General features: G+C 29.5%; 1 protein-coding gene across 16 annotated transcripts in view; it reads left to right on the plus strand.

Annotated features, from left to right (window-relative positions):
- The window catches only part of mim (missing-in-metastasis), a 333,252-nt gene extending 310,107 nt beyond the window's left edge, over positions 1-23,145 (plus strand). For 7 of the 16 annotated variants that reach the window (XM_075312282.1, XM_075312292.1, XM_075312294.1 and 4 more), the window contains 8 exons: positions 7,395-7,498; positions 7,807-8,139; positions 8,545-9,117; positions 9,552-9,888; positions 10,366-11,379; positions 16,013-16,161; positions 16,499-16,642; positions 21,506-23,145. In XM_075312282.1, coding sequence (XP_075168397.1) covers positions 7,395-7,498; positions 7,807-8,139; positions 8,545-9,117; positions 9,552-9,888; positions 10,366-11,379; positions 16,013-16,161; positions 16,499-16,609 — 2,621 coding nt within the window. In that variant the 3' untranslated portion in view covers positions 16,610-16,642; positions 21,506-23,145. The remainder of the gene's footprint in view (positions 1-7,394; positions 7,499-7,806; positions 8,140-8,544; positions 9,118-9,551; positions 9,889-10,365; positions 11,380-16,012; positions 16,162-16,498; positions 16,643-21,505) is intronic. The other 9 variants (XM_075312286.1, XM_075312289.1, XM_075312283.1 and 6 more) reach the window with 9 other exon arrangements.
- Positions 23,146-25,986: the final 2,841 nt, after the last annotated feature.

Below are 25,986 nucleotides of genomic sequence, written 5' to 3' on the forward strand. Positions count from 1 at the left end.
TAACTTAACTGCTGAAAATGTTTCAGTTAAAATTAGCCGTAGAGAAGATATTTGTAATTTACTTTCTGTCAACTGGCAGTTAAAGCCTAACGGAGCTACATGAAAATGGGCGTAAGTGTTGTTAGTTTGTAATAAATTTTTAGTTAAAAATTAAACAAATTTCATCACCTTTTTTTTAATTGACTTAGTCTTCCGAGTTTAAATGTTAAAATGTTAATTGTATCGAATAATATTTAATTAACAATTTTAAAAATATCAATCATTGACTTAATTAACTTAATGTTTCTATCTTGATTAAAAAGTTATTTGTATCAATTAATTTATTGAAAAAATGTTCAACTTCAATCAACTTTTTAATTGGAAATATTTTGGTGATATTTTTTTCTGTGTATCTAAATTCAGAAACAAATTATTTCCACACAGAAAAAATAACTGAATTTTAATATCCAATTGATTGATTTTATTACTTCTTTAAAATTTAATTAAATTAAAGCACTAATTGGAACAATTAATTTTTTAATTGGAATCGATGAAATTTCTTAATTATTTTCGATATCCCAGTGTGATATAATGGAATACCGTGGTATAACTACCAATGCGACAGAGGAATAATGGAATTTCTTTGGATACAATACAATAAAATTATATATTATATATCCTTTTTAGCAAATATCATTATATAAAAATTATCAAATATATGGAGAAATATTTGGAAACAACTTGAACTTTACTTTATATATTTTTCAACTTCTTCGAAAAATAATTTCTAAATGTCTTCCACGTTCCTTTTTGCACTAACATTGGTTTTTGGTTTCATTATATAATTCTGATCTTAATATAAAATAATTTTCTGATTAAAAAAAAAACAATTAAGAGAAGGAATTTCAGATATGGTTATATTAAAAAAATATTCGATAAACCTCGCCTATACAAAAAATTACAAATTTTTTGAAATAAAAAAATCTAATATTTGCCCTATGTTGACCACTTTAAGAAATTTAACAAATTTAAATGAATTTGATTCATTTCGTAAAGGTATCAAAAATAATATTGGATAGCCGTAAAAGTCTTTTTATACACGGACGAAAAAGACATGTTTGGATGTAAAAATTATATGTTTGGAACTCAAATTTTTTAACACAATATTTTTAAGTGCAAGCATAATGTTCATAAACTAGCATAATATGTTTGGGACATATATGTTAGAACATATTATGTTTGGGACATAAAATGTTTGTACATATAATATGCTTAGATGCAAACATATATTAATTTGGAAATAGCCTATAAACATATATGTGTTTAGAAAGAGAGACTTAGAGAGTAGGTTAGGTTAGATTAGGTGGCAGTCCGATGTATCAGGCTCACTTAGACTATTCAGTCCATTGTGATACCACATTGGTGAACTTCTCTCTTATCACTGAGTGCTGCCCGATTCCATGTTAAGCTCAATGACAAGGGACCTCCTTTTTATAGCCGAGTCCGAACGACGTTCCACATTGCAGTGAAACCACTTAGAGAAGCTTTGAAACCCTCAGAAATGTCACCAGCATTACTGAGGTGGGATAATCCATCGCTGAAAAACTTTTTGGTGTTCCGTCGAAGCAGGAATCGAACCCACGACCTTGTGTATGCAAGCTACTAGAGAGTATGCTGCAAGTAAAATAATGGAAGTAACCAATTGGCGCCTTACAAATATATCCACAAACAAAATTAATTTCATTTAAATTTTTTACTACCAGTGTCTGCCCTAAGGTGAAACATAATATGTTTGAACAATACAAACAATATTTTGTTTGGACCAATCCTGAAAATATATATGCTTGAAGCAAAGTGTGCTTGGGGTTTATGTTACAGAAGCGATTTTTTTCTGATTAAATTTCAACCTATTATCATGAACCTAGAAGATAGAGCGCACAACAAACTGAATACTGGTTTGTCAGCCGACATGAGACAGGGAATCCTGGATCTTCTTTTCAACCTAACCTAACATATATTGAAATTCATTGATTCAAATTTACCATTTTGGATTACCACTTTGTTAGTTTTCCCGATGGAAATAAAGGGTGATTTGTTAAGAGCTTGATAACTTTTTTTTAAAAAAAAACGCATAAAATTTGCAAAATCTCATCGGTTCTTTATTTGAAACGTTAGATTGGTCCATGACATTTACTTTTTGAAGATAATTTCATTTAAATGTTGACCGCGGCTGCGTCTTAGGTGGTCCATTCGGAAAGTCCAATTTTGGGCAACTTTTTCGAGCATTTCGGCCGGAATAGCCCGAATTTCTTCGGAAATGTTGTCTTCCAAAGCTGGAATAGTTGCTGGCTTATTTCTGTAGACTTTAGACTTGACGTAGCCCCACAAAAAATAGTCTAAAGGCGTCAAATCGCATGATCTTGGTGGCCAACTTACCGGTCCATTTCTTGAGATGAATTGTTCTCCGAAGTTTTCCCTCAAAATGGCCATAGAATCGCGAGCTGTGTGGCATGTAGCGCCATCTTGTTGAAACCACATGTCAACCAAGTTCAGTTCTTCCATTTTTGGCAACAAAAAGTTTGTTAGCATCGAACGATAGCGATCGCCATTCACCGTAACGTTGCGTCCAACAGCATCTTTGAAAAAATACGGTCCAATGATTCCACCAGCGTACAAACCACACCAAACAGTGCATTTTTCGGGATGCATGGGCAGTTCTTGAACGGCTTCTGGTTGCTCTTCACTCCAAATGCGGCAATTTTGCTTATTTACGTAGCCATTCAACCAGAAATGAGCCTCATCGCTGAACAAAATTTGTCGATAAAAAAGCGGATTTTCTGCCACTGATTTTGGTAATAAAATTCAATGATTTGCAAGCGTTGCTCGTTAGTAAGTCTATTCATGATGAAATGTCAAAGCATACTGAGCATCTTTCTCTTTGACACCATGTCTGAAATCCCACGTGATCTGTCAAATACTAATGCATGAAAATCCTAACCTCAAAAGAATCACCCTTTAGTATACCATCAGTGTAAAACTTTTGTGGTTTCTCGGCGAAAAAACTACTTCACATGCTTCTTTTGAAGCCAATTTTACTCCACTGAGGGAGTTCTGCATTGATCGAAACAAATGATATGCCGATGATTCATTATCAGGGCTAGATGGTGGATGCATTAAAACTTCTGAGTCAAGCTTTTGCAGTTCTTGTCGAATCATCAACGATGTGTATAGCATAACGTTGTTCAAATGGAAAACGAAGCCGTTTCTCCTAATCTCTGGACGTTTTTTACGATGACTTGATTCAATATCATCTAGGTTCGATCAGGCTGGAACAGCTCAATGGGATTGATTTATTTCCAGGATAATCCATCAAGGCTTTGTGACAAGTTGTTGAGCTTCACCTCGCTTGCTCCATGATATTTTTCGCATTTCATATTATCTCAGCATGGTATCGCAGTTGTTATTTAAGTCATTTTTTCAAAATGGTTCAAAACCATTTGATGATGAATGTTTAGTGCCTTAATAATCTCATGGTTGCTTATGTATAGGTCCTAGCCAATCTACTCCATAATTTAATCGACTTTATGCAATAATAGGTCGATCAGAGGGAGGTGGTGTATAGTTCATATCAAAATTGCCAGAACGGAAGCTAGCGAACCAGTGTTGTGCTACACGAATGATACATCCTCGTCTACGTAAACATTATAGATTTTATTGGTGTATTCTTTTTATAAAAAAATCAAAATAAAGCTTTTTTGTTTTTTTTTTTTGAATTGACAAAATACGAAAATAATTTTTCGTCTACCCATTGGATTTTGTTTCCAGGGGACTGATCGAAAATTTATTGTTGACTGCGATTGGCCAACTCATTTGACTATGGATGCGAAAATATTTCCTCTGCGTATGTCCCTGATTGTAAGCATGTGTTAACGAAAATAGTTTTAATATAATGGTTAGAACATTTTTTTTCAAGTGTGGTGAATTTCTACAATAACTCACCACATCTTGAAATTCGCTGTATAATATGATATTCGAAGAGTTTTTATATGAATATATTCCAAAAGGGAAATACGCATCAAAAAAAAAAAATTATATTGGTCAATTCGAAACAGCAAACAAAAAAAACTTATTCTCAAGTTCCTTCTCTCACTAACATTATTTTTTATGTATTTTTATTATTTTTGGTGGATTTTTTGTTTTGCAAATGTTTGATTATGTTCATTTTTTATTTTGTTTCACATTTAATAGGCAAAGGTTTTTGTCAACTTTAACTGGTCTGAAAACATTGGTGTTTGGCTTCTTCTTTAAAAAAAAAAATCCCTGCACTATTACTAAACAAAAGGTGCTTGTGTTCTATCTAATAATATTTTTCGATATTAAATATATTCTACCTTAAGTGATTTGTAATATAATCCTAATACTCCATACATATTTATTGTGTCCCCGTTCTTCATTCTCTATCCCCCCTGTGCTGTAAAATCATCTAAGAAATTTCATTTTAAAACTTTCCCTACTTGGTGTAGATATATCACACATCATTTTCCATCATGCCCTTTATAAAATAAATATACCTTAACTACACTCATCATATTCATTGAACAATTGAATGACATACAACTCATAAAACAACACATAACATACACTAAATTGAAATCAGCAAACCATTTATTTATTAATAAATATTAATTAATACAACAAAATAAACACACACAAAAAAAACTCAGGAGAAATCAATAAAATGAGAATCTAACAAACAACACAATTAATATATACACGTAACATGTTTGTATATAAATTAAATAACGTTTAAATAACAGACAATGCAAAAGAAAACGTGCGTATATATGTTGCCTTGTATGTTATGTATATGACCAATGATATCCTACCTAACTACTACGTCAATATAACATATATTTGCATAAAGCTAGTGTACCAGATGCATTTCAAATAATTTATATATAATACAAATCAATCCTTTATATGTTTGAAAACAGGCATATAACATCTCGTCTAATTACCAGGAATGATTAAAACAAAACATTAAAATTATAAATATTGATAGCATTTATCGCAGAAAATAATTTTAGCATAATTGGGATTATTTGCAATACTAAAAGGCATACTTATTGTGCTGTGGTGAATTTCTGAAAAACTCCCCACACCTCACAATTTTTTAAAAATATAAACATTATCACAAAAAATTATTTTAGCATAATTTTGTCAACATTTTATTTCTATGGAATTTTTTTCAAAATTTTATTTCTATAGAAAATTTTGTCAAAATTTTATTTCTATAGAAATTTTTCTCAAAATTTTATTTCTATAGAAAATGTTCTCAAAATTTTATTTCTGTACAAAATTTTCTCAAAATTTTATTTCTAAAGAAAATTTTCTCAAAATTGTATTTCTATAGAAAATTTTCTCAGAATTTTATTTCTATCGAAAATTTTCTCAAAATTTATTTCTATAGAAAATTTTGTCACAATTTTATTTCTATAGAAAATTTTGTCAAAATTTTATTTCTATAGAAAATGTTGTTAAAATTTTATTTCTATAGAAAGTTTTTTTCAAATTTTTGTTTCTATAGAAAAATTTGTCAAAATGTTATTTCTATAGAAAATTTTCTCAAAATTTTATTTTTATAGAAAATTTTCTCAAAATTGTATTTCTATAGAAAATTTTCTCAAAATTTTAAATTTCTCAACATTTTATTTCTATAGAAAATTTTTTCAAAATTTTCTTTCTATAGAAAATTTTATCACAATTTTATTTCTATAGAAAAGTTTGTCAAAATTTTATTACTAAAGAAAATTTTCTCAAAATTTTATTTCTATAGAAAATTTTCTCAAAATTTTATTTCTATGGAAAATTTTGTTAACATTTTATTTCTATGGAAAATTTTGTCAAAATTTTATTTCTATAGAAAATTTTGTCAAAATTTTGTTTCTATAGAAAATTTTCTCAAAATTTTATTTCTATAGAAAATTTTCTCAAAATTTTATTTCTATCGAAAATTCTGTCAAAATTTTATTTCTATAGAAAATTTTGTCAAAATTTTATTTCTATAGAAAATTTTGTCAAAATTTAATTTCTATAGAAAATTTTTTCAAAATTTTATATCTATAGAAAATTTTGTCAAAATTTGATTTCTATAGAAAATTTTGTCAAAATTTTATTTCTAAAGAAAATGTTATTTCTATATAAAATTTTCTCAAAATTTAATTTTATAGAAAATTTTGTCGAAATTGTATTTCTATAGAAAATTTTTCAAAATTTTATTTCGATAGAAAATTTTGTCAAACTTTTATTTCTATAGAAAATTTTGTTAAAATTTTATTTCTATAGAAAATTTTCTCCAAATGTTTTTCTAAGAAAATTTTGTCACATTTTATTTCTATAGAAAATTTTGTCAACATTTTATTTCTATAGAAAATTTTGTCACATTTTATTTCTATAGAAAATTTTGTCAAAATTTTATTTCTATAGAAAATTTTCTCAAAATTTTATTTCTATAGAAAATTTTCTCAAAATTTTATTTCTATAGAAAATTTTTTCAAAATTTTATTTCTATAGAAAATTTTGTCAAAATTTTATTTCTATAGAAAATTTTGTCAAAATTTTATTTCTATAGAAAATTTTGTCAAAATTTTATTTCTATCGAAAATTTTGTCAAATTTCTATAGAAAATTTTGGCAAAATTCTATTTTTATAGAAAATTTTGTCAAAATTTTATTTCTATAAAAAATTTTGTCGAATTTTTAAATAATTCTAACAATCTAATAAACAGTAAAAAATCTACCATTTTTGGTAGAATTCTACCAACTGTGGCAACCGTAGCCCCGAGACAAATTTGATACTATTTTAAATTTTTTTTCATTTTTTTTTTCAGTTTTGGACACTACTCCAAAGTAGGGAATGTAATTAAAATCTATCAATTTTTTCAAAATTTGAAAAAGTTTAATTTCGATTATAAAATTTTATCGAATTTTCGGCTTTTATAATTTTTTTTCGATTTTTAGGCTTTTTAAACATTTTATAAAAGTGACTTTTGACTTTTACGATAAATTATATTCACCACTCCCCAATTTAGATGAAATTAACCTCTACTTTCATCACTTTTATCAAAAGTTTTTTATATTATGTACTTACAAAAATGCTGTCAATAATTTTTAGTATCGATATTTTAATGTTTTCTTTTTAATTAATAATTATTACTAAATTCAGTAAAATAAACCTACATGCAATTGTGAATGATGTATTATGGTGTCTTGTGTATCTTGTGTATAATTATCTTACTTAACAGTCACAACTACTGTGATTCATATCAGTAATAATTGCAACCTGCTAACAGTTTTTCCTAATTCTCTCTATAAGCTTATAAAAATAAATACTAACTGAAATTTGTATTCCCTTAGGATCAACACGCATAGCAAGGCGATCATCGGTAAATACTGCCAAACCACCACCACCAGTAAGAAGGAGTTCATCAGTGACACCGAGCCCAAATACACCCACTACGGTAAGTTCTTAAGAAAAAGTTCATAATATCCTAGTGTTTTTAGTTAGGAGTGTTTTTTTTTTATAAAAAAAAATTGGCTCTGCGTAAGAGATTATTTTAAAATTGGTAAAACGGTAGACAAACCAAATTCTTCAAATATTTCTAAACTTACACAAAACACACTTTTATTACTCTACACACAATTACTACATAATTATGTTTCCTATTTTTTGGTATTTTCGTTATTTTTTTTTTATTTAAATATTATTGTTTTTGTTGTTTCCTTTAAAATTTTCACTCATTAACAAAAACGCGTTATTTGACTTTAGCCAACCAATTCAAGTGCGACAAATTTGTTGCATCAACAAACGCATTCGTTAAATACATCTACGGAAAATCTACCACCACCACCAGCCTATCTTTTAGATGGACGTCAACCGTTACCACCAACTATTCCACCAATTGGTGGTATGCCCAATTCCTCTTTGAAAGTTTCGGATACTGTTAAGGCTTTGGCTGGTCTGAGACATCAGCCAGCTTCACCCCAAACATTAAGACGCCTGCAGCAGCAGCAGCAACAACAACAACAGATGCAGCAGCAGCAACAAATGGCCACATCGCCACCACCAGTTTTGTCGAATCAAAACCAATCCATGTTACAGGTGAGGTGGCCGATTACCTAAAACAAAATCCCTCATCATCATCATGGATCTCAGAATAATGCTTCTTTAGATAATTTAACGTAAAAAAGTTGGGTGGAAGCTTATTTTGGATTTTTAACTCATTTGCTATATAATGTGCGGTGACAATTGGGACATTTTGAGGTGTGGTGAGTTTTTGAGAAACTCACCACTGCCTTGAAATTTTTTTTAATTTCCTTTAGTTTTGGCTTATTATATTTTATATATTAGTTCAAATCAAATATATTTTCTTCATTTATTAGCATTTAATTTTATATAAATTCTTCTTTCTTTTATTGCTATAATTTCATTTCTATCACACCACCACATCATCACCATCTTTACCACATTTCACCATATATATACCATATACATCTACATACACAGGGTTCTATGAACCACTATCATCACGATATATATTCTCCTACCCTAACCACTCCATCCTCACCCACCATTTTACCAATGCATGATGAACCCGAATATGATGCTTATTACAATACTTATGTTGAAGTCCAATCTTACGCTGCTAGAAATACTTTACCCACCACAAATGTTTCATCTACTATAGTGCCGTCTAATAATTACAATAAAACAATTCCACCACTTTATCAACAGCCACCTAAACAATACCATCACCAATATACCAAATCTTCTCCGGTGCTATTATCACCAACCACAACCAAAAAATCACGAACGCCTACACCTCCAACACCTCCCTCACCCCAGACCCATTTCATAACCGATTTGGATGCTACAACACCACCGCCCTTACCACCACCCAATCCCAATCACCATTATCCTACCACCAACCAACAACAGCAACAATCCCACCAGTTACGTTACCAGCAACAGCAGTCGCAACAACAACAACAGTTGATGAATAATCAACAAAATTTGCAGCAGCAGGATAAAGATTATTATAATAATGGTGAAACCATATATGGTGCAAATTCACCAACTGTAAGTTCAGTCAACAAAAGCAATAGTAAAATGTCATGTTGCATAACTAACCAAGAACTAACCAAAACATGTGTGTTTAAAGATGAATAACATTGAAATATAAAACAAGAATGACTTGGTTTTATAAATCTTGAAATTTTCAAGGTGTGGTGAATTTTTATTTATATTCACCACACTCCAAAATTTAGCAGAAATCCCTATAACATTGAAATATAAATCTTGAACGCCTGATTTTATAAAATTTCATAAATTTCAAGGTGTGGTGAATTTAGTTTTATATTCACCACTCTCCAAAATTTACAAATTTCACTGGAAAATCACTAATTCTTACATAATAACAAAATATAACTCATTTTTTATGTCACAATTTTTGTGTATTTCATTATTTATAGTTTATTGTTAACACATTTTATTGTATTTTGTCATTTTTACAGTCATTTCGCACTTCATCACCCGGCGGTATATATGCACAGCCGAAAATATTAAATAGTATGTCTAGTTTTCGAAATGCCAGCCCCGGACCCAATGGTCATCAGACACCAACACAGTCACATGTGCCAGCTCAGCCAAAAACTAATCCAAATCTTATAGCTCAACTAAATGCACGCTTAAATAGTAAACAACAGACCAACTCAGGTAATGAAGCCATTTATGGAGTTTCACAGCCTCAGAGTAGAGATCGAAATGAAGATATCTACATGCGCAATTATGGACAACAACATCAGATGTCGCCACATGCCTCACAACAACAGCAGCAGCAAACCTACGACGGTAAATTATTTGAAAATTCTAAATCAAAATTATATGGTAGTTTTAGCACTTCATCGTCATCATCTCAATTGCATACGCAATCCCAAAATCCATCTTCATTAAAATCAACACTACACCATCAACTACAACAAACACCAACAGCATCATCATCATCATCGTCGTCGTCTTTATCCACGACCACAGCCGTAGTAACTTCTTCCCATATAAATCTCAACACGAATACAACACAGCTTACGGCCTCGGCCAGTTTCAATGCATCTCCACATTTTCCACTTTCTTCATCAACATCTTCGTTACTTTCCAAAGTCACATCATTTGCCAGGGATACATCCTCCTCGGGGGTTTCTGTAAAGGTCAACAAGCATAACCAATCCCACATTTCTAATTCGTCCTCTGTAAATACTATAAATTCTTCTTCTACTCCTCCTTCAACTTCTCACTATCATCCTCCTATAAATAATTCGCAACAAAATGCAGCCGCTGAAACAAATGCCAATGCCAACTCATTCAATACGAATCAAAATCAATATAACTCCTCTTCTCAATATTATGCGCCTAAACATATAACAGCCGCTGCCAACCACCACCACCATCAGCATCATCAATCACAAACTGCTGTCAATCATCAGCAGATGTCACAGCGACAGCCTATGTCTCAGTCCCCCCAAGCGCCAGCTCAACAGCAAACAGCATCACACTATCAGAGTGGTGGTCATCACCATTCGCAGCAACAACATTATACATGCCCTCCACCGCTTGAAGATCCACCGCCACCACCGATCCACAGTAATAATAATTCAGCTACTATGCCTAAACGTGGTAGCAATCATCATAATCAGCAACATCCAACACCTTCATCAAATTTGGCTTCCTATGCGGCGGCATCATCCACCTCCACATTGCCTAGAAATTTGATACATCAGCAACAACGTTTACAGCAGCAAGGTCACTATGGTACAACACAGAGCGTACAACAGCAACAATATCACGCCCCGGGAGCCATATCCGCAGGCCATCAACAGGCTCAATCGCCTCACAATATTAGCCAACGGCCTCCTATGCCTTTACCCCAACAACAACAACAACAGCCACCGACTGCAACAGTTGCTAGCAATCGACAGAGGACATCTTCATCATCAACATCGTCATCTTTGAAACAGCAACAGCCACCAATACCGTCACGCCATTCCAGTGTGCAACAGAAAATATTTGTAGCTACAAATCCATTTATCCAGACCACTACCATACACTGTCAATCGCCCAGCGGTACATCTTCCGTCCATTCTCAACCGGCATCGCCCATATGCAATTCACCCACACCCTCATCGGTAGCGAGCATTTATGGCACCAGTCGACGAAGTAGTGGCAGTACTGGAGGCGGCGGTGGCATTAGCGGTGGATCACACTATGATGGCATGGGTGGCAATGGTGGGTCCATGTATTCCATGTATAATCATCATCACCAGCAGCAATCATCTTCCAATAATACAAGTGAGACAAGGCATTTTACATTCGTTCGTTATGCCTGATTCGTTTTGGTTTCGTTTCCATTTCGTTACAGAAATGCCTTTTTGTTGACTTGTTTTAGCGTTGACTTTTGTTTCTTTTTAATTTTTTTGCAAAGTGACGATTCTCCCTTTCTCAATCAAGCTGGTGATTGAGACTCTTAGGAGGATCTTCATTCACAATTTTTGGCGTTAAGTTTGTTTGCATGCCGCTTTCGTTTTGTCTTTCGTTTTCCTGTATTTGATTTAAAGTTAAGCTGCTGTTTGCGTGACGCGACGATGCACTTAAAACAAGGACAAAATTTTAACTGCCGCTGCATTTTGTAAATTCTGCAAATTCTTCAATGCCCTACCTATAGATTTCTAGAAATGAAGTGAATCAAATCATTTCATATCTCTGTGTAGAGATACTCCACATTTCCTGCCTTTCAAACATTTCTTCACCAGAAAAAAGCTTTTTTCATCAATTCCAAACGTTTCACAGAAAACAATGTGCACTTAGCTAAAAAAACGAAATTGTAATTATTTTTTCCCATACGCTTTGACTTTTCTCATTTTGCGTTACAAAGTATTTTTTTTATTAAAACATGTTTATTTCGTTATTTTTTGTGTGGTGAGTTTCTCATATACTTTTATTAATATTTTCCCAAATTTGTAAATAGACAAAATCTACCGAACTTTTTTTCCAAATCGTGTCCATCTTACTATGGTGAATTGATTAAATCACCATAGCAATTTTCTATGATGAAAAACATTTATCATTATTTTGTAAGCTTGTAACGTTTTAGCCACAGGTTTGGGGGGCACATGTTACCAACACCAAGGGGATTGAAGTTCATGTTAGGTTAGGTTGAAAGGAAAACTCAATTTCCCCCCGTCGCATATCAAAAAAATACATGACTAAGCTAGTCGAAGGATTGTTATGCATTCCGCTCCTATTCTAGATGCGTGGTGATGCATCTCACGGTCCTTCTAGGTTAGGAATAGCAGCAGTACTATATTTTATGCTCACTTAGATTATTCAGTCCATTGTGATGAACGCTGCCCGATTCTATGTTAAGATCATTGACAAAGGACCTATTTCTTGCAGTTGAGTCCGAACAGCGCTTTATATTACGGTGAAACCACTTTAGAAAGTATGAAGAAACAAATTGAAGTTCAAAATTGTATAAATGTCTTTAGTACCAAACGAAATTCATGATGGGCGCATTTTTGATCAAATTTACAAATTTTAAGAAATTATGAACTATTTTGATTTTTTAGTTCATTTAACTAATATACACAAAACATTATTTAAGTCAAGAAGACTTTCTCAAAACATAATAATTCCATGAACTAAAATAGTGCCATATAGGGTTCACTTTTTTCTTTGAGTGTACACTCAGAAATGTCACCAGCAATACGGAAAGGAGATAAACCACCGCTGAAAAACTTTTTAGTACTCGGCACTAAACTCAAGACACTTGACAAAAATTTTCTATAGAAATAAAATTTTGACAACATTTTCTATAGAAATAAAATGTTGACAAAATTGTCTATGGAAATAAAATTTTGACAAAATTTTCTATAGAAATAAAATTTTGACAAAATTGTCTATAGAAATAAAATTTTAACAAAATTTTCTTTAGAAATACAATTTTGACAAAATTTTCTATAGAAAAATTGTTGACAAAATTAGAAATAACATTTTGACAAAATTTTCTATAGAAATAGAATTTTAACAAAATTTTCTATAGAAATAAAATGTTGACAAAATTTTGTATAGCAATAAAATGTTGACAAAATGTTCTATAGAAATTAAATTTTGACAAAATTTTCTATAGAAATAAAATTTTGATAAAATTTTCTATAGAAATAAAATTTTGACAAAATTTTTCTATAGAAATAAAATTTTGACAAAATTTTTCTATAGAAATAAAATTTTGACAAAATTTTCTATAGAAATAAAAATTTTGACAAAATTTTCTATAGAAATAAAAATTTTGACAAAATCTGCTATAGAAATAAAAATGTTGACAAAATTTTCTATAGAAATAAAATGTTGACACAATTTTCTATAGAAATAAAATGTTGACAAAATTTTCTATAGAAATAAAATGTTGACAAAATTTTCTATAGAAATAAAATTTTGACAAAATTTTCTATAGAAATAAAATTTTAACAAAATTTTCTATAGAAATAAAATTTTAACAAAATTTTCTATAGAAATAATATATTGACAAAATTTTCTATAGAAATATTGACAAAATTTTCTATAGAAATAAAAATTTTGACAAAATCTTCTATAGAAATAAAAATTTTGACGAAATCTTCTATAGAAATAAAAATTTTGACAAAATTTTCTATAGAAATAAAAATTTTGACAAAATCTTCTATAGAAATAAAAATTTTGACAAAATCTTCTATAGAAATAAAAATGTTGACAAAATTTCCTTTGGAAATAAAATTTTGACTAAATTTTCTTCGGAAATAAAATTTTGACTAAATTTTCTTCGGAAATAAAATTTTCTATAGAAATAAAATTTTGACAAAATTTTCTATAGAAATAAAATTTTAACAAAATTTTCATTGGAAATAAAAATTTGACAAAATTTTCTATAGAAATAATATATTGACAAAATTTTCTATAGAAATAAAATATTGACAAAATTTTCTATAGAAATAAAATGTTGACAAAATTTTATATAGAAATATAATTTTGACAAAATTTTATATACAAATAAAATTTTGGCAAAATTTTCTATAGAAATAAAAATTTTGACAAAATCTTCTATAGAAATAAAAATTTTGACGAAATCTTCTATAGAAATAAAAATGTTGACAAAATTTTCTATAGAAATAAAATTTTGACAAAATTTTCTATAGAAATGAAATTTTGACAAGATTTTCTATAGAAATAAAATTTTGACAAAATTTCCTTTGAAAATAAAATTTTGACAAAATTTCCTTTGGAAATAAAATTTTGACAAAATTTTCTATAGAAATAAAATTTTGACAAAATTTTGTATAGAAATAAAAATTTGACAAAATTTTCTAAAGAAATCAAATTTTTGACACAATTTTCCATACAAATAAAATGTTGGCAACATTTTCTATAGAAATAAAAATTTTGACAAAATAAAATATTAACAAAATTCTCTATAGAAATAAAATTTTGTTAAAATTTTCTTTAGAAATAAAATTTTGTTAAAATTTTCTTTAGAAATAAAATTTTGACAAAATTTTCTATAGAAATAAAATTATAAGAAAATTTCCCTTGGAAATAAAATGTTGGCAAAATTTTCTATAGAAATAAAATTTTAACAAAATTTTCATTGGAAATAAAATTTTGACAAATTTTTCTATAGAAATAAAAATTTTGACAAAATAAAATGTTAACAAAATTCTCTATAGAAATAAAATTTTGTTAAAATTTTCTTTAGAAATAAAATTTTGTTAAAATTTTCTTTAGAAATAAAGTTTTGAGAAAATTTTCTATAGAAATAAAATTTTAAGAAAATTTTCCTTGGTAATAAAATATTGACAAAATTTGCTTTGGAAAAAAAAAGGTTGAAAAAATTTTCTATAGAAATAAAATTTTGACAAAATTTTCTATAGTAATAAAATTTTGACAAAATTTTCTATAGAAATAAAATTTTGACAAAATTTTCTATAGTAATAAAATTTTGACAAAATTTTCTATAGTAATAAAAATTTTGACAAAATTTTCTACAGAAATAAAAATGTTGACAAAATTTTCTATAGAAATAAAAATTTTGACAAAATAAAATTTTAACAAAATTTTCTATAGATATAAAATTATGGCAAAATTTTCTCTAGAAATAAAATTTTAACAAAATTTTCTTTGGAAATAAAATTTTAACAAAATTTTCTTTGGAAATAAAATTTTGACAAAATTTTCTTTAGAAATAAAATTTTGACAAAATTTTCTTTAGAAATAAAATTTTGACAAAATTTTCTTTAGAAATAAAATTTTGACAACATTTTCTATAGAAGTAAAATTTTGACAAAATTCAATTTTAGGTATATATATATATATATATATATATATATATATATATATATATATATATATATATATATATATATATATATATATATATATATATATATATATATATATATATATATATATATATATATATATATATATATATATATATATATATATATATATATATATATATATATATATATATATAAGGACTCGATATCGTAATATATAAAAGTAAAATTCTAATGTAGTTGAATAAATGGGTGGTAATAATTGCAATAGCCGACAATATTGTTGTTTTTTCTCTGAGTGTATATTTCAGAGTCTTAAATTTAAATTGAATTTTTTTACTTCAATCTATCTATCAAACTATTATTCATGTAAATACGTTCTTGTTTATTTTTATGCATACAATCACATATTTCTTTTTTCGCCAAACCATTAAATTTTTGTTTTATAAGAGCACATCAAGTTTTGGGTTTTGTTTTGTTAAATTTGTTTTTTATTGCCTATGCCCCTTTTAACACACGCTTGTTTTCTCTCATACTACAAACAAAACTGAATATTATTTTTTCTATATTTTTTTCTTCACAAAAATTTTCGCAATACAACAAATATATTTTAGATTATACCAGCACAAATGTCGATAAATCTGGTATTACACGAGCGAAAGCAAAAGCAGAATTCTTAGAAAATCTCAATCAAAAATTGGCTAAACAAAGTCTGTCAGGTCGAGCCTTTGCTGTACGTAATTTAATTAATAGCAAAGCTTTGGTAAGTATACAATAATAAATAAATATAAATTTTGCAAATAAAATTCAAATTCTGAAAATAAAATTTAAAAAAAACCTAATTTTTCGTAGAAAAGCACGAATTTATTTCCCCCCCCCCCCCCTAGAGTTTGTAATTTCCATATGTTTTGTCTTATAAAAAAATTTCTTCTTTTAATTATTTGTTTTTCTTTTTCTTTTTTATTTTTTTCTTTTGGTAATAAATAAATGTATTATCCCAACGATATGTTGTTATGCATATACACACGTATATTTTATTTTGTAATTTGTTATATTGCAATATGCATATACAATCCTACTACTATCTATGTTGACTGTAGATGTATCAGAACACACAAAATCTAAAACGTCCTAGTGCACAATATCGTAATCTTCCTTTATTCGATACACATCAATCTTCTACGGCTACTATGTACGACGAAGCCTTATAATCTATAAGGCCTTATAATCTATAAAATTCACAGGTATTGCTTTCTTAGTTTATAATGGCAATTATTGAAGTATTCAACAGAAAAAAATAAGCTTGTTTCAATTAAAGCGTTTGTGTTTATTGGGCTTTTACTTAACTTTCATTAAATTTATCATCATTTAATATCGAATTCATCAACTCGAATATATACACATATCCTTTAACTTTACCATTTGCAAGGCATTTTAAAGTGTGGTGAGTTTGTTTTACACAATTCGCCACACCGTAATATTGACATATTTCATTATGTAAAATAATTCATTTTTCTAAATATTAATAAAATATAAATAATAATAATGTAATAATATATTACACATAATCATCATAAATGCTTGCTCTAAAAATCCCTTAAAAAAGTTTATAAAATGATTATTAATATAAACAAATTTAATAACCTAAAAATCACGCTAAAATGTATATATTAATCAACTTCCCATTTCATTTGCAACACATCGTCTTAAATAATGTATATAATGTTGATCAGGGCGAAATACTAATCTGATTATTCCAGATCAATAATGGAGCTATACATTCGTTTTTTTTTTTTGTCTATTGGTCAGTTATGTTTGTCAATGGGCCTTTATAAATTTTCTTTATTGTTTTTCCTATCCCCTATATAACGCGGGCTTCTCTAAAAGAATGTATACCAAAGTTAGAAAAATAGTTAGTCACCAATCGACTTTTTCAAGAAAAGCCCAAGTGAACTCTTTTTTATCTTCAAATTCGATGGATCTTTTGATATGTTTACCATTGGCAAAAAATTTATTGACACACTTTATAGCCCATTTACATTAGGCTGCTGGATTTGAGATCCTTTTTTATTAATCAAATGACAGTTGAAATTAAGTTAAGTCGATTTTAGTGTAGTGTGAATGAGGTATTACATAGTGGACAAATCGACGAAACGTCTTTAAAGGTTGGCCAACATTTTCTTAGAGATTTAAGTTTTTTGTTCTAAAATTTAATTTGTTGTCTTATTAAAAGTTATCGTAGTAAATTTTTCATCAAATTGTATTTAATTGTCGTAATTTCTAGTACATTTTGGAAAGATTTTTTTGTTAATTTTTATTATTATTTTTTTTTTTGTAAAAATTTGCACCTTATTTGATTAGTAGCATAAAATGCAAATCATTTCAATTAGGAGTTTGTTTTTGTTAATTTATAGTTTTAAATTAAATAAATTTATAGGTAGTTTCATTATTCAATTTATAAGTAATTTCATTATGGTTCTCTCATAGAACCCCCATTCTCATGCCTAAAAACAATTGAGATTCAATCGATTTTCACAAGCATATTTTCGAAAGCCAAGTTGTTCACTATATTGAACAACCAGTCCATATATAGACTGGAACACATGGTAATCACTTGTTGCCAGATCCGCACGATTAGCTGAGTGCATATGAACCTCCCGAATATTCTGGTGAAGCACAATTCCCCTCCTATTGGTCAGAGTTGACCTCTTCTAAATAGAACCAATCGTTTCAATAATGGGTCGAGTGTGTAGCAATTCAGCAGCGTTTCGCAAATGGAATTTGGTTCCGTAATGTTTTTTTTAATTAACCCATACGGCGCACAGTGGTTCCAAATCGCTTTTTTGGAAATAATTCTGTAACTTGAATATTTCTCAGCTGTTTACCGGTAGGACGTTGAAACCTTTTACAGTTAGTTAATAGACACATGAGGCTTTTCGGAGGTCGGCTTAGCAATCGGTGCTAAATGAGAATTTTTTAAAACAAAATTTTTTCTTTTCGACAAATTGCGGATTTTGGGTTGACCAAAATGACCGAAAAAAGCTTAAAATGTATTTTTATTTGGTTTTCTATAAGAAACAAGCAAAAATGACCCAAAACACTTAAAACGTATGTTTATTTGGTTTTCTATAAGAAACAAACAAAAAACTTTGGGAGAAGTCCAGAAAAAAATGTTACGGCAGAAAAAATTGGTCAAAATTCTGTAGTTTTTTAAAATTCCAAATTGTGGAGTCTATTACTATTAATCTAAAGCGCATGGCTACATAATTTTTTCTTTAAAATTAAGGATTTTCTAAGTTCAAAATACTGACCCCACTTTGTTGAAATTTTGCAAAAAACATAAATTTTGGGGCCCATATCTCGCGAACTATAAAAGATGTTCGCACACGCACTCTAACTTTTTTGTAGGGGTTTAAAAGATCTATCCAGTAAAGAAAAAATCGAAATCTGTTCGTAATTGTGAATGTGACAGCTAATTTCATACCCCCGACGTGACCAAGTTTCAACACCTACAGGGACCCACTAGTCTCCCAAACTTAGAGGAAAACACCTCAGCTTTCTCACAAAGAAAAAATTATCAATATAATTTTTTCTTTGTCCGTTTTCACCAAAATATTTCCAATTAAAATTTTCAAGAATAATTAATTAAAAAGTTTTTTAATTAAAACAAAAATTAATATTATCAATTTTTTTTTTTATTTAAAACAAAAATTAATAGCATAAATTAAATTTTTGATAGACTTCGGGACTGATCATTTCTGTGATTGGTCCAATTAAAAATTAATTGGATCAATTAATTTAATTATATTTGTATTAAAATTAATTTTTAAAGTGTATCACTACAGGATTGTTTCACGAAATTTGGGACCCCTTATTGTACTTTTTGCATTCTTAAAATTTTTTGGGGTTTTTTAAAAAAGCCTAGACCAATTTAGAGTTTTTTTTCTTAAGATTTGGGGGGAAGAATCAAAAATCGCCTGGCAACACTGCCTACGGAGCCTCTTGCAAGAGTAAATTTCATCCGATCCGGTTTAAAATTTGATACGCGATTTTAATATATGCCTTCTTACCGCCATACGCTTCGGAGACGGTTCACCGGTCGCTGTCCACTCATCCGACTGTCGATTGGACTCAGGAGTATAGTGATGGAGCCATGTTTCATCCATTGTCACATATCGACGGAAACTCGGGTGTATTACGAGTTAACAGCTGCAAACACCGCTCAGAATCATCAACACGTTGTTGTTTTTGGCCAAATGTGAGCTCGCGCGGCACCCATTTTGCACAGAGCTTCCGCATATCCAAATATTGATGAATGATATGACCAATACGTTCCTTTGATATCTTTAAGGTCTCTGCTATCTCGATCAACTTCATTTTACGGTCATTCAAAATCATTTTGTGGATTTTTTTGATGTTTTCGTCGGTAACCACCTCTTTCGGGCGTCCACTGCGTTCACCGTTCTCCGTGCTCATTTCACCACGCTTGAATTTTGCATACCAATCAATTATTGTTGATTTCCCTTGGGCAGAGTCCGGAAACTCATTATCAAGTCAAGTTTTTGCTTTCACCGTATTTTTTCCCTTCAGAAAACAGTATTTTATCAAAACACGAAATTCCTTTTTTCCATTTTTTTGTCACAATAACAAAAGTTGCTCACAAACTAATTGACTTACAGACGTCAAATTTTGACACGAATCATTTGAAGGTTGGTAAAAATAATATGCATTTAATACTAGCGACGCCATCTATGTGTCAGACCGGGGACTTATCAGCCACCCTGTTATACAAAATTTAGATCTAGAATCCACTTTCATATGACTTTGTGGAACATATACAGTGACCCACATAAATATTGGCACACCAAACAATTTTTTTTAAAAGCCATTTTTTAAAAAGTGATATGAAGCTATTTTAAATTAAAAAATATTTTAATTTGGATTGTAATTGCATTAAAAATCTAGACCATTTTTTATTTTAGAAACAAGTTTGTTCTTTCAATATTTAAATTATAAAAAATTAAAACAATGCACATTTTTTAAGGAACAATAGCATTAGCACAGGTAGGTCCAAATTAGTTTTTTTGGTACATTTAGGACTTTTTCGACATTCTTTTTTGTTTGATAACATCATCAAGCAGTCTTTACAATGAATGGACAAATTTCTTGTTTTATTTGTAACTATATTCCTCCATTCTTCCATCAACACTGTTCCAAATTTCGGCTTTTAACAGTAGCCTGAATACTGCGAGCAACAAATACATGGTCAGGCGGGCGGACACCAAGGGCTAAACTGACTCAGGAGGTGGTTATGAGTCGATTGGTATATATTTTATGAAGCTTAAAATCAATATTTTTGGTAGGCACATTTGTTTGCATATACCCTGGCCACTATGTGATTTAGGGTGCTGTGCCAATACTTATGTGGGCACTGTAGATTGAAACAAAAATGTTTCTAATAGATCCAGAATTTGATATAGTTTCCATATGTGCCAATTTGAAATTTACTTCCTTTATTTAAAGGATCGTCTTGAAATAATCTATTTAAACTTTAAGGCCTAAAACGTAACAGAAATAAGTTTGCTATTAACAGAAGTCTAATAAGGGATTTTCATTAAATATATTTTTGAAATCATCAAATTTGTTTAGATGACCAAAACTAGCTAATTGACTTTCTATGCTCAATATTACCAAACATTGATTGATCCAAAAAAGGAAAACAAGGAACGAGCAGATGTGAAAAAAGATTTTTAAACTTTATAGGGATGTTATAGAATTGGATTTGCCTACTCTGTACAATGAGTAAATATTCTAGTTGTTTAACAACTGGCTATTTCCCTTTCTCCTGGTCTAACAATTTCTTTGAGTGTATAAAATTTTATAATTTTTTGTTTTTTTTTTACAGCTTCATCATGTAAACACATATCACAATTATTAAAAAAAATTATCATTTTTAATTATAATACTAAGTACTCCATAATGAATGTAAATTTTTGTTCTCTCCCCCTCATTATTGTTAACTGTACAAATGCGCATTGATTAATAAGATTCTATGATTTCATTTATTTGTTCGATTTTAAATAATTTTCATGATTTTTATATTACAGCCGGATCCTCGTATCTGTCATGAATCCTTGATGGATCAAATCAAACGTGGGGCAACATTAAAACGCAACCAAAAAATTAACGATCGAAGTGCTCCGAAAATCTATTAAAAAACACATTTCGCTAGCTCTTGATTCTTCTTAAGATGCAAAAAATCTAAACTCTATCCTGCTGCCGCCGAGCCTAGCTATCTTGGAATATATTTCTAACCATATCTTAATAATAATTATAATTTTATTTATACATATATATACATATATTTATAATTATATTTATATGTGTCTGTACGTGTGTGTTTTTGTAAAGGAAGTCAACAAGTCTCCTCTAATTCTAAAACAAAACAACAATATACCGCCATGCGGTTCATTTTTTATATATATACATTTATACTTATATAGCTATAGAATTATTAACATTTTACAAAAACAAAAAATACCGAAAAAACAATAACAATTAAATATAAAACTAATGATTGAAAAAAAAATATCCTCTCTTAATACAAAAGAATAAAAACAAACAACCCTAAACATATGAAATAAATTAAATTTGAAAAAAAAACACTAAGGAGTTTGAAAAAAAAGTTTGAAACTATTTTATAATAGAACTCGAAAATAATAAAAAAAAAACTATTTGATTATTTTTATTAATTTAATTAACATTATAACCATACTACTACATATACATCTAATTATTATATTAAAAAGAAAAAACCAAGAATTTAAAACGATCCTTATAAGTATACCTTGTATTAATTTATAACCATCCAATCTTTACAAAAACAAAAAATAACAATAATAGTAACAAATGAACATCAATTATATTTTAGTTGTCTAAATATATACTGAGCGAGCAAAAGCAAACGAATGAGAAACAAATTAACATAAATAAGCTAAACATATAAACTATGAAAATTCGAAATATTTAAGCATATACCTAATTGCTAATAATTTATAAACTATTGCAGAAACGATTTAATAAGTATGGAATGGATTTAATTTTAAGTTAAACTTTTTTGTTTACTTTCTTTTTTTTATTTAATTATTTATGTATAGTTATTTATCGAAAAAAATTTTTTTTGCCCTTAAAGGCTTTAATTATAAAAATTGGCATATTTTCATAGATATCAAAATGTTTAATTTTTTTGTGAATTAAGAAAATGTTTATAAAATTTTGTTGAATACCTTTTTAATCTATTAGAGCGAAATAACTTTAAGTTTCCTTTTTGTTTTCTTATATTTCCTCGAATTTAAATTCTATTTTTTTCTTGTTTTTTTTTTTTATTATCTCTAATAATTATTATAATTTTTCTTTACATTGGAATATTGTTTTTCTTTATTTTTTGCGTTTTTCATATACTTTTGTTTTTGTTATTAATATTATTAATGGTTATATTTTCTATAGAAACCTTGTTTGAAACCTTTGTATATAAATTAAATAATTTATTTGAATTAATCTTAAAATTAAAATTATATTTTTTATTTTGTTTATTTCTTCATAACTACAAGCCCCTCTTTATGCTTAAAAAAAAAAACATTTATTCTATATATAAATATAAACGTACATACATATATCATATGAAACAATATATGCTTGAATGAATTAATCAATAAAAAAATCACCAATAACTAAATATGAATTAAAATATATCGTGTTATTATTTAAAATTGGAATTGAGATAACCTGGTTGCCCAATATACTAACTAAATTATTCATGAAAAAGATGAAAGGAAACCAAGTATATACGGCCGAAAGTTCTGGATCGGGTTATATAGAAGATTCTACAATAAATACAAAGCAATATGAACCAATTTTCCCGTCGGATGGAATTTTTCCCCCATGAGGCTTTAAACGTCAAATCTGGGGGTGTCGGTTTATATGAGGACTATATATAATTATGGACCGATATCAATTTTATTATGATTGTTAGAGAACATTTTCTGATATCACATACCAAATTTAAACCAGATGGGATGAAATTTGCTGCTCTAGAAGTTCCAGAAGTCAAATCGCGAGATTTATTTATATGGGCACTTTATATAATTGTGTATCGATATCGACCAATATTCGCATGGTTGATAGAAGGCATAACCTAACATCATACACAAAATTTTAACCGGATCGAATGAAGTATACATCTCCAAGAGACTCCGGATGTCAAATCTGGGGATTGGGTTATATGGGTGCTATATATAATTATGGATCGATATTCGTATGGTTGTTAGATACCGTACACTAATTCATGTACCAAATTTCAAGCGGATCTGATAAAAATTTGTCACCAGCTGCTTGTGCCAAATTTGAAGCCGATAGCTTGTTTCGTTCGGAAGTTAAAAATTTTCATAGAAGGACGGATGGACGTACGTCGCCAGATAAACTCAACACGACTCAGAATATATATACTTTATGGGGTCTGAGACCAAAATGTCGATGTGTTATAAACGGAATGACAAAGTTAGTGTACCCCCATCCTATGGTGCACAGTAGTTCCAAATCGCTTTTTTGGAAATAATTCTGCAACTTTTGAACGGATAAAGATATTAACATAATTTTTTCTTTGTATGAAAGATGAAGTGTTTTCCTCTCAGTTTGGAAATTTGTGGATCCCAAGTGGTTCCACAGGCTGACCTGTAGGCGTTGAAAGTTGGTCACTTCGAGGGTATGAAATTTTGTTTTAGCTGTCAACTCTGCAATTTTGAACCGCAAGATATGGGCCCCACCATTAATTTTTTTTTTTGCAAAATTTTGGCGAAGTGGAGTCAGTATTTTGAAACTAGAAGTTCCGTTTTTTGGTGAATTCGTAATTTGTCTTCTTAACTACATTCCCTACAAATTTGTACGAATTTTAAAAGAAACAAGTATATATGGCCGTAAATTCGGCCAGGCCAAATCTTATGTACCCTCCACCATGGATAGCGTAGAAACTTCTACGAAAGACTGTCATCCACGAATTACTTGGGTTGTGGTATCTTAAGTCGTTTTCTAAATTGTGAGTTAGTCCATACGTGGTATATATTAGACAAAAAAGGTATGTGTAGGTAAGTCTACAAATAATTACGAATCGATATGGACTTTTGCACGGTACGTAGGGAGCCAGAATTGAAATATGGGGGTCGCTTATATGGGGGCTATATACAATTATGAACTTGATATGGACCAATTTTTGTGTGATTGGGGATCGATTTATATGAGGGCTATATATAACGATTTATATGAGGGCTATATATAACCGATATGGACCTAGTTAGGCATGGTTGTTAACGGCCATATACTAGCACAATGTACCAAATTTCAACTGACTCGGATGAAATTTGCTCCTCCAAGATGCTCCAAAACCAAATCTCGGGATCGGTTTATATGGGGGCTATATATGATTATGGACTGCTATGGACCACTTTTGACATGGTTGTTAAATATCATATACTACCACCACGTACCAAACCAGATCGGATGAATTTTGCTTCTTCAAAAGGCACCGGAGGTCAAATCTCGGGATCGGTTTATTTGGGGGCTATATATAATTATGGACCGATTTCGACCAATTTTTGCATGGGTGTTTGAGGCCATATATTAACACCACGTACCAAATATCAACTGAATCAGATGAATTTTGGTCTTCCGGAGGTCAAATCTGGTGATCGGTTTATATGGAGGCTATATATAATTATGCACCGATGTGGACCAATTTTTGCATGGTCATTAGAGACCATATACTAACACCATGTACCAAATTACAGCCGGATCGGACCATGTACCAAATTTCAGCCGGATCGGTTTTACCCTAATTTTCTTAAAATTAGTGTAAAACTCTGTGGTCATATGACCAATAGGCCAATTTTTTGGTCCGATTTAGTTGAAATTTTGCACAGGCGTGCCAAATTTGGTTGAACTCGGTTCAGATTTAGATATATCTCCCATATATAGCTTTCGCCCGATTTACACTCATATGACCACAGAGGCAAATTTTTAACTCCGATTTAGTTGAAATTTTGCACAGGGAGTAGAAATAGCATTGTAGCTATGCGTGCCAAATTTGGTTGAAATCGGTTAAGATTTAGATATAGCTATGTTTTTCTGATTTCGACAAAAATGGTCAAAATACCAACATTTTCTTGTAAATTCCCCACTGCTTAGTCGAAAAGTTGTAAAAATGACTAATTTTTCTAAACTTCTAATTCATATATATTGAGCGATAAATCATAAATAAACTTTTGCGAAGTTTCCTTCAAATTGCTTCAGATTTAAATCTTTCCCATATTTTTTTACTAACATTGTGTTCCACGCTAGTGCATTAGCCGACTTAAATTTTGAGTCTATATATTTTGTAGAATTCTATCAAATGCTGTCCAGATCGAGTGATATTTAACTGTATGTATTTGGGACAAACCTTTATATATAGCTCCCAACACATTTGACGGATGTGATATGGTATCGAAAATTTAGATCTACAAAGTGGTGCAGGGTATAATATAGTCGGCCCCGCCCG

The sequence above is a fragment of the Haematobia irritans genome, chromosome 5 (genome assembly GCF_050003625.1).
Source record: "Haematobia irritans isolate KBUSLIRL chromosome 5, ASM5000362v1, whole genome shotgun sequence".
NCBI lineage: Eukaryota > Metazoa > Arthropoda > Insecta > Diptera > Muscidae > Haematobia > Haematobia irritans.